Raw genomic sequence first — 19,221 nt, 5'->3', positions numbered from 1 at the left:
TTGGCCCGTGCCCATTATGTACACAGATCTTTAAGTCTTTCCTTTCTGACTTTGAATGTGGCAAGAAGGTAGAATTCTCCATCACATGGATTGACTTGATAACGTAGTAGCAACCAAAATAAAAGGCATTGCCTGCATGCTTTTACAGTCTTTTTACAGCTTCTACCTTCTTCTCTACTGCCTTCCATGCTTGCTGGTTTAGTCATCCACTATTATCACCTGCAGATAGTATTGTTAGCATGTTCTATATTTGGTGTCAGAGAGTGAAGTATTTTATGATTCAGCTTCTGCAAAAGACAGCATCCAAATATAGAGAAGGTTACTGGGAAGGTGACATTATTTTCCTTCTTGCCATCCTCTCTCCACTATCAAAGCACTCTTCACAAGCACTTAATCACTAATGCCTGGTATCTAATGATCTGGGCATTACAGATGATTTGAACACTAGAGGATGTACGGGGTTTCATCCTTCCCTAGCAAGTGCCTCCCGTTGTGACAGGGAATGTACAGATCTCGGCTCCCACTCTGCATCTGAAAGCAGCTGCGAAATATTGCTTGAGAGGGGGCTGCTTTTCAAAGGCTGTATCTGTGGCACTGTGGTGAAATGTGTCACTCGCACAAAAAGAAAGAGGAACAAGGAATAGACAAACAACCCAAAGGAAGGGTCAGGGGAGAGGTTTACAGGGTGGAAAATGGAGAGCAAGGGAAGTGGGGGCTATGAATGGAGGCAGCAGCATGGAAGAAGCTGGGGAGCAAGTCGGGCTTCTGGCTGCGGTAGGAAGTGTTTGCTGGGGCACAAGGACGCTGGGCAGGGGCTGTGTGCAGTGCAAAAGAATCAGGATTTCCACAGCAGGGGAAATTCAGGTGAGCGGTGTGAGCACCCAGCTCAACAGGTCCTGGCCACCTGCCACAGACTGCTGGGCTGGGCTGGGCTGGGCTGGGCTGGGCTGGCGGTAGGGCTTGGCAGGGGATCACAAAACATCACTCCTTCCTGGGGTCTGTTGCCCAGCCACTGCCACGGTGTCTGTAGCAGAAATGACCGTGCCAGAGCTGTTTCTCAAAGTGGTAACGCATTGGAATTATCTTAAAGACCAACCTCTGCTTGCATCCATCTGCCACGCGCTGCTCACCCAGACAGCACAGTCCCGCACGCTGGCCGGCACCCACACACCCACGACGCAGCCTTTCACCGCACCACGCACAATCCGCCACCCTGCCTTTCCATTCTCCCACCAGAGTCCTCTGCTCACACATCGTCCCCCACCCCTCGGCAGCCAGCCTTAATATTTAATCAGCTGTCACTGAAATACGGTGGCTATGCTGGTGTGAAATAAGATCCATGTTCCTTCCTTTTTCCTACTTCCTTAAGGACACAGCTCTTTGATGAAGTGTAAAACTAGTCCCATACATCCTCATCCTGTTGACTGTCTTCTACCCCTTATCCCTGCTCCAGTCTTCACCTGAAGAATACTCAGTGGTTCTGGTCATTTGCAAATGCTTTTATAACATTTCCAGTCCTGTTTTTGACAGCCCCCAAAATAACCATTGATGATTGTGGGGGACACAATTCTGGGAGTTTTGAGGCAATAGTCCAACTGCTGGCATTGCCCATTGCCGACATATTTTTTGGAAAGGGAGTGATGGGTTGTCGGATATAACAGCGAGACTTTTGCTCAGTGAGAAAAAGATGTCTGGAGTCGACTGCCATGATTTTAAGAAAGGCTTCATAAAGCTGCTTTATATGTAAATGTAGTTTTGATTAAAATCCTCAAGAAAATTGAAATGTTTGATTTAGATTTACGGAGTAAAAGAAACAGAAAGAAATTTCTTCACACTTGTTACATGACCAATGTGTTGATTATGCACTTAAACTCTGAACATACTAAGGAGTATTATTCTGGCAGTGTGTGCTGAGGTGCTATAGAAAATGTTAAGTGGCACTGTTAACAGCAACTTAACAATTTTCTTTATACTTAGAGACAACAGGATTGATAGGAAAGTGAGTTTTTACTTGTTACTACCTATAGGGACCAGTAACAGTTTGGAGAACAGTTATTGGCTCACAGGGTATTGCAGTAACCACTGGATTAATTCTGCATCATATGATACCTACGCAGAATATGCTTTTGCAAACACACAGAACCTGTTTTTTGGTGATGGTGTGATTCCTACTTGAACTCAAATTATTCTTGTAAACACTGTTGATTTATCAGCCATAAATCTCATAGATCTGCCCCAGACAAGACGGCACCGGTGTTGGGGCAGGCTGGCAGCGCTGCGTACCAGTCTGCAATCCCCCACTAGGCTCATGTTTGGGCTGAACATGCAGCATGTTGAATCTTACCTCTGCAGGAGATGCAAAACAACAGAGTTACAACTCAGCAGCTGTGTAAAGTAGATTTTATTCTTCCTTTCTTAATATAGCCCTATTTCAGGTACCGAGGTGCTATAAATTGCCATGGGTGTTTATGAGACAAAAGCCTTTACAGAAAGAAAATAGAGAAGAGCAGTTCCATATGCTTTGTCCACGGCAACTTCAGTAATGTGAAAAGGCTGGAGAAAGTTAAACTAGTTTAGGTGAGTGACGCTGTCCCAGTACAGTAGAATTGTGATTGTATTTAAAAATATCTTAAATTAATATTGAAGTTGAACAATTATTCTGTTAAAAATAAGATGACATAATCTTATCAGTTCAGCAAAATAAAGTTCACACGAAGGTTACCATGAGCTAATATTACTATATTTAAATGTTCTGGGATGATTACAAATGTTTTTTTCCTTCTCATGATACAGCACTTACAAACGCCGTTTATAAAAAGAAGTTGGCTCCTGTTTACCCTGTGGCATCACGCAGTGAAATCATTAGGCAACGTTTAAAACTGACATCAAGATTTCTGTTTACATTGCATAATTATCCAGCGAAACTTATTGCTGCAGGATCTCACAGAGACTATGAGCTGAGCAGGAGTCCAAAAAGCTTATGAAGCTTATGTGAACTGTGAGTCCAAGAATATCGCCTGTGAATTTTGTCTCAGCCCCCGTGTTCCACGTGTGTCTTTGGTTGAAAACACCAACCGGGGAAGTAGCAGCAAAGTCCTGAAGTCCTGAGAGTGGGGAAATGGGAAGGGAGTGAGGGAAAAGCAGCTGCTGGGGTCATGGGGGAGCACTGGGACGGAGGCAAAGAGACAGTGGCCTGGCTGTGTGGGCATGGCAGCAGAGGAGGTGGGAGGGGAGCAGGTGGTGGGAATGGCAACCTCGGGAGAAGGCTGGGAACCACTGTCCTAACTTATGAAAATTATGGAGAAAGTTATTCTTACATCTGGTTAGCATCCCATTTCTGGATATCTTGATCAGAAGTGTTTGGTGATGGTCACCCTTGGACACAGGATACCAGACTACCAGATGCATTGATCTAGGAACAGCAGTCGTTGGGTTCATACATGTTGCACAGAAGAAATGCTCGTACTTGTTAGTGCTTCCTGGTGAAAGCAGAAAGGTCCTGACGTTGGACGGTGCAGAATATGACAAAGGCTTCAGAAATACAGTGTGCCAGGAAAGATGCACAGCCACTTCTTGAAGAATTTTATAAATAAACATTACGCAACATATTCCAATGATTTAAACAGTATTTCTGATAGATTGTTATACTTCTCCATCACAGCTTGAAAGCAAATTTAACAGAAGAAAGGGGTGGGACAGTGGAAAATTACTTCAATAAACAGTGGTTCCTATGTTTTAAGTTTAGTGAATAGACCTTTCAGCAGAAGCAGGAATGCCATTGAAATTCATTAGGTGTGGCATTTCCCTGTTTAGCTGAAATGAGAAGAATTGTATTGAATTTCCTTCCCTGAAATTGTTTCAGAAAGCAAATGTGATCTGTCAGATAGTTAATAAATGGGTTTCTGGGCTTACAGTCTTAACATTTGGTGTACAACAGAAACGAGTAACTTGAGCATCTTGGTAACTTAAGCGCTGTGCTGTTTTCTCTTGGAAGTGGTAGCTTACAACTTGAGAGCGACTTGGCTATTGGGCCACTTCAGATTCTGAGTTTCTAATGTGAAACGTGAAAGAGTCTAAGTAAGTATGAATTTTTCTGACAATTAGGTCTCGTCCAGATGTCTTCCAAGCCAATGTCCTGTGATCCTAAGTCACCCATCAGGAGGGACGTCCATCACGGGGACTGGCACCAGTGGGCCAGAGTGGCAGAGTTTCAGGGGCAGGAGCAGGTCAGAGACAGCAGCACGAGGCTGCGTGCCAGCACAGGAGGGATGCTGAGGGCAGCCCAGCGGACTCTCATAGGCCCAGTGAGTGACTGGAGTGAGCCATGCGTGTGTTGCTTGCACCTGATGCCTGTCCTGTGATGCAAAGTGACATTTCCTTTGCCATGTCAGACATTTGCAGCAGTTTGGCAGCTGGGTTAGTTTTGGTTGACGCACAGGAGTAACACCTTGTTCCCAATACTCCTAAAGCTTAAAGGCAACTCCATGCAGCAGTGAGCTTCCCTCTCAGCTGGGATGTCACAGCTCTTCTTGACACCCCAGAATAAATTGTTTTAGGAAACTGTTTCAGACTTTAAAAAGCCCTGCATGTCGTAGTTTGGGTTAAGGAGGATGACGGCGGCAAGCACAGCTGATGCTGATGTTGCTGTTGAAAACACACTGTCAAACACAAACACAAAGCCTGTGTGACTGTGATACTCTAATTCTCAAGCTGACAATGCCTGGTGGGCTGCCAGCTATCAGAGAAGGCTGTCACTTTTTAGTCCTCTCTGTCTTTACGTGCTGGCCAGCTTAGTGACACTCACAGTGATGAGAGACCACGCACTGGCAACAGGCTATTTCTCTACTCAATGCTGTATTTCCAAAGTTTTTGTTTTCCATCACTTAATTGTTTTCCTACTTACTGAATTTGCATATAGCTTAAGGTTAAATATCAAACATATTTGGGCATATTGGTTCATTTGATAGTCATTATCAGCTCATAGCTAACGCTAGGACGCTCCTGCAATGGTGTGCTATAAATAGCCATTTTGTTACATAACTCAGTGGAAAGATTTAGAAGCCTTTGCCCAAAGTCAGAGATGGATCGGAAGGGTTCAGGTTTTTTGACAGCAATATTATTTCACCAGCTGCCAATTTTATGCAACCAGATGCCTTATAAGCAGAGGAATAATAAATCCTAAAATTCAAGATAAAGGTTGTGAATTTGAAAGCATATCATAGCTGTGAATTAGTGGTCAGTTCAGGCATGAAGCCTTCCCTAGGCCTGATCTTGGAGACAAAACTGCCATTCCTGTCAGCTGCCAGAAGCGATTTCAAGATGCTGGACTCGGCAGTCACAGAACCAGAAGTCTCAGGTATCAGGGCAAGTTTGTCTGAAGTTACATAGGGTGAGGTCTATAATAATTGGATTCTACATTCTGGTACTGAACCCAACAGAAACCAAAGACCCCACAGAAGACCAAAAGGAACAAATGGAAAAGAAAATGGCCTTCTTTCAAACTTGATTGCACAGAAGAACAGAAAAGCTGTGCTGCCTTCACATCCATATAGTTGTGGTTATGCAGTTGTGGGGCTGTGCAGAATGGTGGATAAGATTTTGACATTAGGAACCTGTCTTGAAAAGGAAATTAAACCATTAAAATCCGTACTAAATATGATTAATGATGGTGATAAAATGTGGGCAGGGAAAATTGGTTATATTCTGTTCACAGAATTTATAACTCAGCAAATTGTCTGACCATAAAAATCTCGTACAAAAGTAAGGATACTGACTGTTTGGAAGTGAATTTGTGTTTGTCAGGCTCAAACTTTTCACTGAACCTTATGACTTAATTAGGATACTTGAGGAGTCAGTTGCAACGAAAGTGTGCTCTGGTTTCCTGAGCTCAGGTTTCTTGCTCTGACTGTGCTTCCAAGAACTTCAGCAGGTAAAATTAGCAAGCAAACATGATCGCTGGCAAATTATATTCTCTGGAGCTTTGTTGTCAACAGCTAAAACTGGAAGGCAGCATTTTTGTATATGGCCGAAACCAAGAGTGGTTTTAGTAGCGTATGCAAAGAATGGGGGAAAATGATCAGCTCAGGATGTCGTCTGAGGAGGAGGACCAGCCAGAGATCCCTACCGGCTCCCCTTGGTCATGGGTAAGAGCTTATGCCCTAAGGTTGCATAAATAACACTTAAAGCTCTAGAAAAAAGTAACAAGCTGTGCTGTGTGAACCTAGATAGAACTGAGTATCATCAGCTTTTTTACTCTCCTGTTGAAGTTTGTGTTTCATTAACGGTTAGATTGCCTGTTCTAGTTCTACCTGTGGGCATTTAAAAAAAAATTGAATGGGGAAAACCTCCTTTTGCTTCTGTTGTGTACGTCAGATGCTACAAGAAAACCTGGCTGACTCTGTACTGTTTGCTTTGCTGTCTCACTGGCTGTGTAAAGCAGCACTGTTGAAAGATACCTTTTAGGTATAATGGAGGGAAAATGACGTAAGCAATAGCGTAAATGTTTGCTCTGAAGGTCTGCATTAAGAAAAGAGCCAGTGAGACCCCTGTTACAAATACAGAAATCTCTTGCCATAATTTTTTTGGTAAGACAGAAGCTGCCTTAATGAAAGACAATCTGCACTGACGGTCCCCTAACAGTGGTTGCATGGTCCTGTGTTTTAAGATCTGGGCTTGATGCCTAATGCTGCTAGAGAGGATGTGGGGCAGTACGGTTTTCTGATGGAAAGACAGAGGATGCATTCACTTCGAAAGGGCTTCAAGTGGAAATAGGAACAGCCCTACTGAACGGTCTGGGAATCCTCTGTTTCAGGAAAAGACGGGGGGGTACAACCAAGGCTTTCAATTACTTTAAAAAAAGCATTAAAGCCATTAAAAAACAATTATATGTCTTGAAATCAGTATATATGGTTTCATTTCATAACCTTAAATTTCCGTATTTTTTTATAGACATACACAACTATGATTTTTCTGGAAATGTCAATCTTTGAAATGGTTTCTAAGTGTTTGTGGTCAGGCACAAACATGTGTGTAAGCATGGAACTGATATTTCCTGCAGGTACCCAAGGATTTATCAGAGACAATTGCTTTTTGAAGGTAAAAGGCATAGAATAAATTGGTTTAGCTGTTGATAGGAATGTGGATTTAAAGTAGTCTCATCTTTGGAGGAACATGCAGGGAGGATGAAAAGGAATACCAGTTGTTCTCGCTATCAGGACACAGGTTTCCTGGTGAGCAACAGTATCTGTGTGTTGGTGAATGTCTATTTTTGATGGGTAGGAAGATAGTTTATAGATGTTGATTTCTTAATTAAACATATGTGGAAACTTTCTATTTCCACTGAAAATTCCCTACAGGCTGAGCAGAACGGAGGCTGGGTGTGGAGAGACAGGTACTGAATAGTTAGCAGATGGTTGGAGTGCTGAGGAACATCTAAACTACATTTAATATAACCAAACTGAGTATAAACAAAGAAGACAAGGATTTTTCTTTTTTTAAACGTCAAACATCAGTGTATTTCTGGCTATCAGTTTTATTAAAAATTAAGATGTGCTACACTACATTTTGACTGTTGCATTTGTATGATGTATACTTTAGCTTAAGTTTCCTTCTGGGAATTTCCTTCACATATAAGTCTCTTAAATTGCCAAGGGAAATCGCAGATCCCACTGCTCCATGGAACAATCTGTTCTGCAACAAATGTGTAAGTTTCATTACAAGTTAAATAAACAGTGTTATTCAGCATATAAAGCATATTGGATTTCTGATAGAAATAGATGTGCTAAAGATCATTTGAAACTGTTGCTATTGGCCTTTAGGAGTTGCTAACTCTGGGCTTCTGCTAGGGACTTCAGAAAAGAAGGACCATTTCCCTCCATAGATTTACTGAAGTGCTTCTGCATGTCAGTGTGTTGGAGAGTACAGAGAAAATGGTGGTCCTTGGAGAAGATGACAGAATGCATATATTTGAGAATACTAAAAGCTCATAATAGAGAGCTCTTCGAGAAAAAGATTCCCTAGGTATGCATAAATAAACATATGAGCCGTAGGCTTTGAAATGTAGCATGTGATTAAAAAACTACATGCTTCCAGAAGCAAACATTTGTTTTTGTAAGCATCTAGACCTCAAAACACTTCCTCTGATTTACCATCACATTGCAAGAGGACCACACAAATATGATTTCATACTGACATTTTCTTTCCCTAAGGATATGAATGAGGTTGTACACTTCTGTCCTTTTCAGAGGAGGAATAAAGAAAAAATAACAAATAAATTATGCACCACTGAGAGAAGCTGATATTACACGGTGGGGACGGTGGTACTAGAATTTAAACACAAGTGCCCTTAGGCTTGAAACAGAAAGATACTTAGGAAGACAGCTTTATGGTAACTACACAAATTAAGCAGCAAGAAAAAATTACCTTAAAAACCTGCATAATCAGTCCAGTTTCTTTTCCACTTTTGACCAGTCATTGGCAATGTGATGGCATGTGAAGTTTCAATAGAAAATTGTGACTAACCTGTGTTGCTGGAAATGGGAACGTTCGGAAGGGAGGACTCTGCCGGAGCAGTGTGATCTGAAGCCCAGGTTGCTGCTGGACTATTTAGGTTATGCTGTCCTTAAGTATTTGCCTTTCTAGAACTCCTGTGAAAGTAAGATAATTATAAATCCTCTGCAATTGTTATAGAGCATTGCCACAAGTTTGTATGGATAATGCAAAGGTAGATGCCTCTAGCCCGTTCTTGCACCAGTTTAACCCATATCTAAATTGAGGAGAGGCTGCTATATGCTACAGTGCTCTCTCATGTTGGGGAGAGCTTATTTCACAGTTCTGGATAGCTTTGGGAAGGGCAGACTAAAGCCTCCCCAGTCCATCCCTGCCCCCTGAAAGCACCGTACTGGCAATATCCCCAGACTGCACCCTGCAAAGGTGGGAGCAGGTGACGGCCAAGGAGCTGAGAAGTTCATGATGTACAGAAAAAGGGGCAGGAAACAGCATGTCCCCCTCGGGGGAACGCTCTGGCTGTGATGGTGGAGTCAAATGTGGCAGTGCTGTGCCATCGGTGTTTTGACAAGGCTGGTCTTCCCCACTCCCCTCTTCCCACTGGTGACAAACCCTCGGTGACAGACACTACCAACCTGCAGGCAGTGACGGTGTCTGCAAGTGTCTGACAAGCTGGGCCATGTGTTACTGGTGCGGAACTCGTCCCAACCTCACCATTAGCATAGGGCTGGCACCGGGACTGGCAACCACAGCTGAGAATATTCACCAAACGAGATGGGCTGGGGGAGCTGGAGAGGGCAGGGACCATTCCTGCGCTCACCTGTGCCTCCCTGAAACCACGCTCGCCCCCGGTCCCAGGGGTCAGACGCTGCTGCGTTGAGGGCTGCCCTGTTTGCTCTGCTCTGCTGGGGCAACCCAGCAAGGTGGTGGAGCCACTACGGCTTCTGCCCGCACAACACCACAAAGCCAAGCCAGGCCATAAATAACAACAGCCATGAAGCGGTGCCGTGGTCGGGACGGCTGTGTGCTGGGCACGGAAACCTGACTTCCCATTTTGCGACCGGGACAGGCAGGCGTGGGGCGTGCGGTGGTAGCTGGGCTTGTGTCACGTGCTGTTGGCAACTGGGCACAAGCGTGATGTATGGGGATGAGGGTGGTGGGGACATGGAGGAAGGCCCTTTATTCCAGTGATTAGTTTGTTTGGATTCCAGCTTTTTCATTGTTTCGCAAGTTCGGTCGGGGGTTATTTATTTTGTTTTTAAGAACGTGCTTGAAATCCCTGTGCTCCAGGTCAGCAGCTGTCTTGGCAGTGAAGGACGGTGTGAGGCTGCTCTGGGGGAGACACGTCGGGCTGTACGGCTGCTGTACGGTGGGCTGTACGGCTGCTGTACGGTGGGCTGTACGGCTGCTGCTTTGCAGGGAGAGCCACCAGCTGGAGTGGAGGAGTCCCAGGGTGGCTGTGGAGCTTCTCTTCCAACCAAATATTGCCCAAAATGGCCACTGCTGGGCTATGTGTGGAGAACGTTTCTGCTCGTCCAGCCTGGGGCAAAGAGCAATAGTATTCAGCAGGGCAACAGGACTATTTCGGATGGAGACACGGTGCCTGGCCTGCCTTGCCCCCCGGCATCCCTGGGCATTGCCGCCTTCCTGCTGTGTCCCCCCTAGCAGCCCCAGCAGCTGAACCGTGGGGTGGTTTTCTGAGTTACACTTTGTGGTGGGTGGGCATTGAAAACCAGTAACATATTTAGCAAAAAAAACCACATTGGAGAAAAGAGAATATTATTAAAACATCTCCAAGCTCTCCACATGGTGGCATTTCTTTCAATTTGGCCCCATAAAGATTTTTTTTTTACTTGATAACTAAGAAAATACTGTGGGCTGTGTAGCTTAGCTAACAGGTGCTGTCAATGCTGTTCACATTCAATTACAGAAATATCTAGAAGGGACATTGAAAGTATTCACCCCCCCCTCGTTATCACCAAATTTTAGAGCAGGACTGGGCCTGTCAAAGCATAGCAGACACAAGGAGATCTGTGCAAATTCCTGAATAAAATACAAACTTCCCACACTGCCCTAGGCAAAATTCAGGTTTTATTTTCCGGTGTTTCCACTTATTGTAGGTGGCTCTGCTCTGAGATCCTGGCTGCAGACCTTCATGTTCAGAGGAATTTCTACAAATTTCACCTGAACTGCGAGGGCTGAGCATCTGTGAAAATCCCCCGAGCTGCTTGTAGCGGGTACCCAAAGTAAATGGGCACACTTGGAAACTGTAACCTTCATTTCCCTCCTCCCCGGAACTTTTTTAGGTTAATTTAACTTGAAGGTTATATTGTATTTTGAGATCCTCCGGGAGAAGCCTTCTAGAAATGCAAAGCCTTGCTGCAATTAAGTTGCCATCTGCTGCCAGTGCTACCGCTGCAGTTGATGCTGCCACGGGAGAGGGACTGGTTGGCTTCTCAAGGGCAAGTTTCTATCAGTCTCTGCCCAGTCCCAGGCCAAACCACTGGGTCATTGATAAAACACTGTCATTTCTCCAGGGCTGCAGGCAGTCCTGGATTTACCAGATTCCAGTAGGGGTAACAATTTAATTAGCATCATTTTCTTTGGAAAGCTAAAAACATCTGTGTGTCTCTCACTGTGAGAGTTTTACTGCAAGAAAACTGTTATCCCGCGTAAATCGGAGAGAGCGGGGGTAGGGCCAGAGGCTGCTCTCACCGCACCGATGCCGTGCCGGCTCAGACCAGCTGGAGATCAGAGCCCATTTACTCGGTGGCTGCGGTCACCTCGAGTCTCCTGCCCTTTACAGCAAGGATGTCCCCAGCTGCTCTGACCGCAGGACTGCTGCCAGCTGTCCCCGCAGACGGCAGTGGTCTGGGCTCTGGGACTGCCCCATGCCATGGACCTTCCCCAGCGAAGGATCTCTCACACGGGGGCTGATTCCCCCCGCCTTTCTGCCCTGCGGCTGATCTGTACCACTTCAGCAAGGATTCAACTACTGCCCTATGCACAGGGTCCACCGTGTGGGCTCTTGTTCTGTTTTATTTTGGTGGGCCTTTTTGCAGCCACCTGCTGAGCAGACCTCAGGCTTTTCAAAGGCAGGAGCTTCTTTCTCCCACGGTGGCCTTACCCCGCCGTGCCCGGCAGCTCAGCAGCTGCAGCCCGGGGAGCAGGTGCTGCCCGCTTGCAGCCCCTTGCTCCCATTTCGGAGGGCTGACAGTTCGGCAACTGGAGGATGTATTTTTTCAAGGGTAAATAAGTCTCCAAGGTATTCACCGCAGATCTGCTTTCCTTCAGCATCAAGCACGTGTGCTGCCTTCCCGCCTACTGAAAAACAAACAGTAAATTGAACCCGGGCCCTTCCCTGTGGTTCACCCCGGAGCTCCCAGGGCACCTCTCTGAGGAGCTGACTGGAGACCGAGTCCTTTTGCATGTTATTTACAGCAGATTGCTGGAGGTCAGCAATCCTTCTGTATCTGGAGATCATGTCTCAGAGAGCCTGCTCTGTCTTAATATAGATTTGAAAGTTCAGCTTGGTCCATAGGGACGAAAGGCTGTGAGGGCAATAAGTGGTAGGCAAATAGTATCAAGGCTGTCAGCTGCTTCGCCCCCAGTTCCTGTCGCCTACACTGCCTTTGCATGATAACCTTTCTTTGCATGATGAGTAATGCTTTAGTAACACTTATTTATCTTATGCTGCCATAAATGCCAACGGAGTGTTAACCTCTCTGTTTCTGACTCTCCTGCTCCTTGCAGTGGTCTGTGACAGCTGAATCTCACCTGGAGCAGGAGTTTGCACCACGTCAAGGCCATGGCCTAAGGACTGGTCAGCCCAGGCATGAGCTTCAGCAGCCCTGACCGAGCGGCTAAGCAAAACCTACACTGAGATCTGGGCTGCAAGTGCAAAACCCTCCTAAAAGTGGAGCACATAAGAAAAACCCAGTCCAAACAGGCAGAAAGCACAAACATCTCCAAGAACCAGGGCTGCCTTAAAATCTGAGATTTTTGAAAGCAGTGATACATATTTGTTTCCTGCTACCCACTTTCAGATGTTTGCATTTAAAAATTTATCAAGCTCTTACCAGTCATGGGAAAGGTTAAAACTTTTTTCCATTTAAAGTCCCCTGTCTCTGGGAGATAAGAGAAAGCTTCCTGAAAAGCAGCAGAAGTCTGGTGCTTACACTGCAGGCTCCCAGAGAGCTTCTACTCCAAATCAACGAGCAGATAAGGGCTGGGCTGTCGTCAGCTGAGAGTTTCCCACCACTGTCACCCAGGGAACCACGAGGCCACGGGTGCCGTAACGGGGTGAGCACGAAAAGGGACCATCGTGTTGGCACCCCAGAATGTGCGTCCTCTGGTTTTAATGGGCACAAGCTGGGGAGATCATTGGAGAAGAGCATTCATGGCAAAATGGGTCAGGAAATGCAGAACTGTCTTCTACTTTGCTTGAAATTATACATATGGGGGTGGTGTTAAGGAAATGGAAGTAAATGGTCTTGTGGATCTCATTGCTTTTACAGAGCTAGAAATAATTAAGAAATTGCAAACGGAGCAGCATATGTCGAGCGCTAGAGATGGACGTGGAAGTGAGCGTGGGAGCAGTAAGCAAAGCTGTGCTTGCCTGTGGAGTAAAGGAGCAGAGAGAAGAGAAGGGCACATTTTACCGCAAAGCCTTGTGTATGCCCATCCTGACAGGGCACGTTGCCCTGTTACAGCTCAAGCCCCCACGCTCCCAGTTTAAATGCACCATGTATTAGAAATGAGGCACGTCCCACCTGGGATTGCAGTTCATGAAATGAGGAGGGAAAGTGACCCTGAGACCATCCTCAGAATTAATTTTCTGTCTTGTGGTAACAGTAGCCACCCTTACAGGAAAATCAGCCACCATTTTTCTGAGAGATTACCAGTATAATGTCATATATGTGAGTGCAGAAGGAAAAAGAAGTTCCTGAAACCATTTCTCATTTAACCTATGGTCTGTATTGTTCCAACTGAAGCTGGTACCTTCCGTTGCACCTTCATCGCCAGCCCTGAGCTCTCTGTACACCTGCGCCACTTCCCATTGTTGCTGTATTGGGATGGTTTCCCTGCAAAGCTGACAGCAAAGGAGAGTCTCCAGTCAGCTTTGCAGAGCCTCTTTGCATTGTGTCCTATAGGGGCCTGACACTCCCCTCGTGGGAAGGAATTCTGTGTGCATGCGCGTGAGTTTTTGTGCACATGTGCTGAGCGCACGTGCACGAGCTACAGGCTTGGGGAAGAGTGGCTGGAAAGCTGCCCAAGGGAAAAGGACCTGGGGGTGTTGGTTGACAGCCGCCTGAATATGAGCCAGCAGTGTACCCAGGTGGCCAAGAAAGCCAATGGCATCCTGGCTTGCATCAAAAATAGCGTGGCCAGCAGGACTAGGGAAGTGATCGTGCCCCTGTACTCGGCACTGGTGAGGCCGCACCTCGAATACTGTGTTCAGTTTTGGGCCCCTCACTACAAGAGGGACATTGAGGTGCTGGAGCGTGTCCAGAGAAGGGCAATGAAGCTGGTGAAGGGTCTGGAGAACAAGTCTTCTGAGGAGCGGCTGAGGGAGCTGGGGTTGTTTAGCCTGGAGAAAAGGAGGCTGAGGGGAGACCTTATCGCTCTCTACCACTACCTGAAAGGAGGTTGTAGAGAGGTGGGGGTCGGTCTCTTCTCCCAGGTAACAAATGATAGGACAAGAGGAAATGGCCTCAAGTTGAGCCAGGGGAGGTTTAGACTGGATATTAGGAAATTTTTCTTCACTGAAAGGGTGATCAAGCATTGGAACAGGCTGCCCAGGGAAGTGGTTGAGTCGCCATCCCTGGAGGTATTTAAAGGATGTTTGGATGAGGTGCTTAGGGACATGGTGTAGTGGTGGTCTTGGTAGTGTTAGGTTTATGGTTGGACTCGATGATCTTAAAGGTCTTTTCCAACCTATACAATTCTGTGATTCTGTGAGTTTTGTTTAGATTTTGGCAACCGAAGTAAAAAAATGAAGTAAGTAAAAAATGTTAAAAATATGTATTTTTGATAAGGCCTCTGGGGAGATGAGGTTTCAGTGTCTTGAAAAATTCTGCAGCACTGCCATGGTGCTCAGGGGCAGGAGTCAAGAGCCTGTTTATCCCTCAGTAGTACCACTTAGAAGTTATAGCTCTTTAAATCTTCAACAAGTGGCAAGCTGTGATTTTTATCTTTATAGTCTCCCAGGAAGTTCATCATCAAAACCACAGACCACAGCACAAAAGAGCAATCATTTACTCCAACACAGCAGGCACTATATTACAGGCACTGTTACCAGGCAATAGAGATGCCCATTCACAATAAATTCTCCATCCTTCCTTCTGAAAGGCCAAGAAGAAAATACTTGATGGAGGGATTTATGTGGTTTCTACATTCTCTTGCCCTCTCTTCCTTTATTCCCTTCTGTCTTCTGAATTTCGCAAAAGCCTTGGTCTGCTCTTGGAGTAATGCTGGTTTTGTGGCATCGCTGCTGAAATGCACTGCTATAATGGATGAGCAAATTGTCCTCTGCCCAACAGAGACGGGGAATACAAGGGATGAAGGGATTGCATGGCTGCTCCCAAGCAAGAGAGGCCAGGAAGCAGCCCCCTTTCATGAGAGCCTGAGCAAACAAGAAAAACTGCAAAAAGAAAGAGGCTGAACATGGAGGCTGGTCTAAAAAACCTTTTTTATTCAGCCACACTCTGCCTCTGAAATCAATTGTATGAATCATCTGAGGATGACCCCCTCAGAGGAGTAAGATTTTTGCAGGATTAATCTACAAATTAATCCAGTAAACAGAATATCGCTACTTCTCTTTGCTCCTTCTTTACTTCTTCAGTGGCAAAAGCCTGAAACATGAAGCCTTTGAGCTAAGTGGTAGATATTTGATCCACGGATCAGGTGAATAGTTTTAACATTTTCTTATTTTAAGTACAGAGCCAGTAACGTGTCTGCATAGCCACAGATGCAAAAAAATATGTTCTTTTTCATTCTAACCCAGTCCTATAGCTGGTGTTTCAATTAATTGATTTATTAATGTTATTGTCTTTCAGGCCAAAATAGCTACATTGCAAAATTCTGTAATATGGAAAAAATTTAGTGAGAGTAGCTGTTTCATAAAGATAATTTGCTATAATTCCCTGAAGCCCTTCTGGGCCACAAAATATCCTAAAATGAAATAAATATTTTCCAATGAATTTTCACGAACAAGTTGCAGACACCAGTTGTGCTCCTTTCTGCTTTTGCAGTTGTATTGCTGCCAAAAGGCCTTGAAAGCAGGAGATTTCTAAACCAAAAGTGACCTCCAGTGGTCACACACATTATTTATGGCTGATGCCTAGTATTTATCTTCCTTTTGTTAGAAATGAGGCAATGTGATAATTAACAGCCTGCAGCAAGCATGGTCAATTAGATTGCATGTATCCTTTAAAAAAAAAAAAAAAAAAGTCAGTTAATCTGGATGTATCCTTACCTCCAGATATTTTGTATATCTGCTAACCAGTATGAAAGTTTTTCACTTATTTACCTTTACATCAGTGTTTTACACCTTAGGGGTGGTTTATTCTGCATTATGTTGGGGCAAAATGCACCATTCTCTTTGCTCACCATCTGCACGTAGTACAGCTTTGATGCTAACATCCTCCATATAGCAATCTGCTACAGGATGGAGGTGACCTTTTAAAAAGCAAATAATATATCATCAAGCATCTCAAGGTTAATTTTTACTTACACAAGCAATTAGGAGTTCTGCATAGCTTTACTAATAAAATCATTAATTTTCTTTAAAAATCTGGAAATCATGATGGATTGCCCTATCTTTTCCTAAGTATTTTAGAATCCCATGGGTTTCTTGGATGCTTGAAGGCAGAGAAACATGAGGCAGAGGTGTAAGTCGGGGCTTTGTGGGATCTCTGTCCCAGTAAATATCTCTGAGAAATCTCTAGAGTTCAGGGATCTCCTTTCATCATAAATGTCTGAGCACCTCCAGTCTGCAAGCTTTTGCTTAGAGGTTTTTATGAGTCAAAGGCATCTGCAGGGAGGCTTTCCTGCAGAGGGACACTTAGGATATTCAATCGAAATATACTCTTTAATAAATAAATAAATTGCAAGAAATATTTGTATGAAAACTCTCTTGAAAAACAACAGTTTCCTTAATTTGTATTAGCCTAATTTAAAATAAAACAGATTAAGCTTGAAGAAGAGTTTCCCATAGGTATTTAAATGTCCTTCGTCTTTATATCCTTAGTGAAATTAGATTCACTGTCTGAGTCCTGGCATTTTTTGGAAGGTCAGTGGAAACGGAACAGTCATTGCAATTGAGGTAATTTAAAGCAATACAGACATGACCTTTGGTAAAAATGTTTCGGTACTCATAAATCCCTTCCCCTGGAAATTTTACGTTGTGTGTGCAAGAGAGGCCAAAACTTGAATGTAAGTCAAGTAAGACTTGGCTCTCAGCTAAGATTGAGAAATAAACTGTGGCTCTTGACCTAATCAGTGCAGCGCTGGCCCAAGACAGGATGACGAAGCTATTTGCCCTTGTGCTGCTGGATGAGTTTCAATAATCCACTGCAACTTTCTCAGTTGGTCCATCTGTTAAAAGGGGATTATGCTAATAACATCTTTTGTAATATACTTTGAGATTCATGGAGGCTGTGCTGTATATAAGAGAGGGGTAATGCATTTAAGAAACAGGTTATAAACACAGTAATACTTTCCCCCCCTCCTATGTAAAAAGTAATATTAAGTGAAGGAAGTTAAAATGATGGAAGAAGGAAGTTTGCTTTATTTTTCATTACATCTGTCCCTCCTGCTCCCCTCCAGCAGCTGCGTTAGACTTGTAAAGTAGGAGCCCATGAAGATGGCCACAGAACATTTCTGCAGCAACACATTTGGATATAAACTGTGCCATAAAGCGTACATTTTGCTCAAAATTGATATTCTTTCTTTCTCTCTCTTCCCCCCCTCTAGGGTGGTAGGTTGTGAATAGTCAGGCCCTAATGGTATAGCTGAGAACAAGTAGGTTCCTGTAACTCTTATTTATGTGACTAGTTCACTGATTTTGATATTCTTCCTCCTCTTGTAAGTGCTGCACAAATCTCAGTAGGTTAGGAAATGGTACAGAAAAGAAAGCTGTGTTAGGACCTGTGAAACACAAAGACAGATGGTAGAAGGGGAACGGCATTTTATTTTGGCATAACTCTGCGACAGACAAAAAGGTGGTTTATTAATAGGGGTTTGGCAGACATACTATACCAACACTTAATGACTGCAAGAAGAAGACCAAAGCAGGTGTCTAGTTTCCTGCTGGTAGCATGTGCCTAATGGGTGACAGGTTAGTGCAGCTGGACAGGCAATGGTCAAGTTTCCTGACTGCTTTCTTGGCGGTTCTGGGCAGCTGGGTAGGAGAGGGAGGTTTCTGCGATGGTTGAAGCACTATGAAAACGTTCTGGACTAAGTATTAACCCAGTGCTTACTGCACGACCCAGATATTTAGCTTTTGTATGGGCTGGGAGCTTTCCCTGTAGCCTATAAGTGGGAAAGGACTATTAGTGGGACAGCCTGCGGGGATGGAGCTGGGTTTGGAAGACAGGCTGGGCAGAGTTGGGAGGTTAAAGGCGAGAGTGAATCGGAGTCAGGGGGTGAGGGATGACAGATCCAAAGGGATGGGGGCACTGGCTGGTGGGGAAAAGGTTTCTATTCCACAGAGCACCCATATCAGATGTATGCAAGAGCTGGGCTGCATCCAGCCCAGCAATGCTCTTCCTTAGCTTCTGGCAGGAGCTGGAGGGAGCCTTCAGCCTCCACTGAGGAGGGCTGCCGAAGGCCAGAGGCATCAGCCTTTAACCCTTCCTCACATGGCATCTGGGGAAGGAGCCTCAATCCCAGCCACTCCTGGAATTCCCACAGGTTCCCTGGGGCTTCCCCCTCCTGCTTTCCCATGGACTCATTTCATCTCCACCCACATCAGAGGGAGCGAAATAGGATGCTCCAGGTTTTTTTGCCACATTTGTGTTCAGTGGAGGGAGAGGGATGTCCCTACAGAAGGGCTCGTTTCCCCAACTAAAGACAACAATTGCGTTGGAGTAAATCAGTCTGCGAAACCGTCTCTACCTCCCCACTGCCTACAGAGGGAACTATAAGCTTGGTTAGGCTTCGGCTAAGGTTAGGGAAGATGCTACTCACTGGGGATATGCACGACATTTCCACATGGGAGAGGCAGTTCCTCACTTGAACTGGCTTCTGCCAGTTTACAGCTATTGAAAAAAGGTGGCCTTATTTGCTTCATAATGCCCGTGGTTTATTTTCTGCTTTGTAAAAGGCCTTTATAAATCCCCAGACAGGCATCCCCGAAACCAGGACATTGGGAGGGCTGGAGCAGACGTACCTCCTGACCGCTCGCCGGCCTCGTGGCAGCCGGGCAGCACATTCCTCACCCTGCCATACACATCAGCTCATCCTATGCTGCCCACATTAATGATGTCTTGCTCCTTATTATAATAATAAAGCTGGTGACAAGCAGCAGCCAATGAACGACTGACCAGACTTTTGAATGTTAACATTTGGAAATCCTTCACTTTCTTAAATTAGGGAGGATTGAACGAAAGAGAGATCCTGGCACAACCTTTTTGTTTTGTCTCTGTACAGTGTGTGGCAAAGTGGGCCACAATTAAAGCTTCTAAGCACTGCTAGAGGCCAGCAAACAGGAGT

The 19,221-nt window shown here is 45.0% G+C and overlaps 1 protein-coding gene across 4 annotated transcripts in view; it reads left to right on the top strand.

Moving 5' to 3' along the window:
• Positions 1-2,926: 2,926 nt before the first annotated feature.
• Positions 2,927-19,221, top strand: part of LPIN1 (lipin 1) — an 88,179-nt gene continuing 71,884 nt past the window's right edge. For 2 of the 4 annotated variants that reach the window (XM_075497924.1, XM_075497921.1), the window contains exons 1-2: positions 2,927-2,998; positions 4,105-6,143. In XM_075497924.1, coding sequence (XP_075354039.1) covers positions 6,054-6,143 — 90 coding nt within the window. In that variant the 5' untranslated portion in view covers positions 2,927-2,998; positions 4,105-6,053. The remainder of the gene's footprint in view (positions 2,999-4,104; positions 6,144-19,221) is intronic. The other 2 variants (XM_075497922.1, XM_075497923.1) reach the window with 2 other exon arrangements.

The sequence above is a fragment of the Mycteria americana genome, chromosome 3 (genome assembly GCF_035582795.1).
Source record: "Mycteria americana isolate JAX WOST 10 ecotype Jacksonville Zoo and Gardens chromosome 3, USCA_MyAme_1.0, whole genome shotgun sequence".
Classification (NCBI taxonomy): Eukaryota; Metazoa; Chordata; class Aves; order Ciconiiformes; family Ciconiidae; genus Mycteria; species Mycteria americana.
The sequence above is the reverse complement of the archived record's forward strand: the minus strand, read 5'-3'. Positions and strand labels throughout refer to the sequence as shown.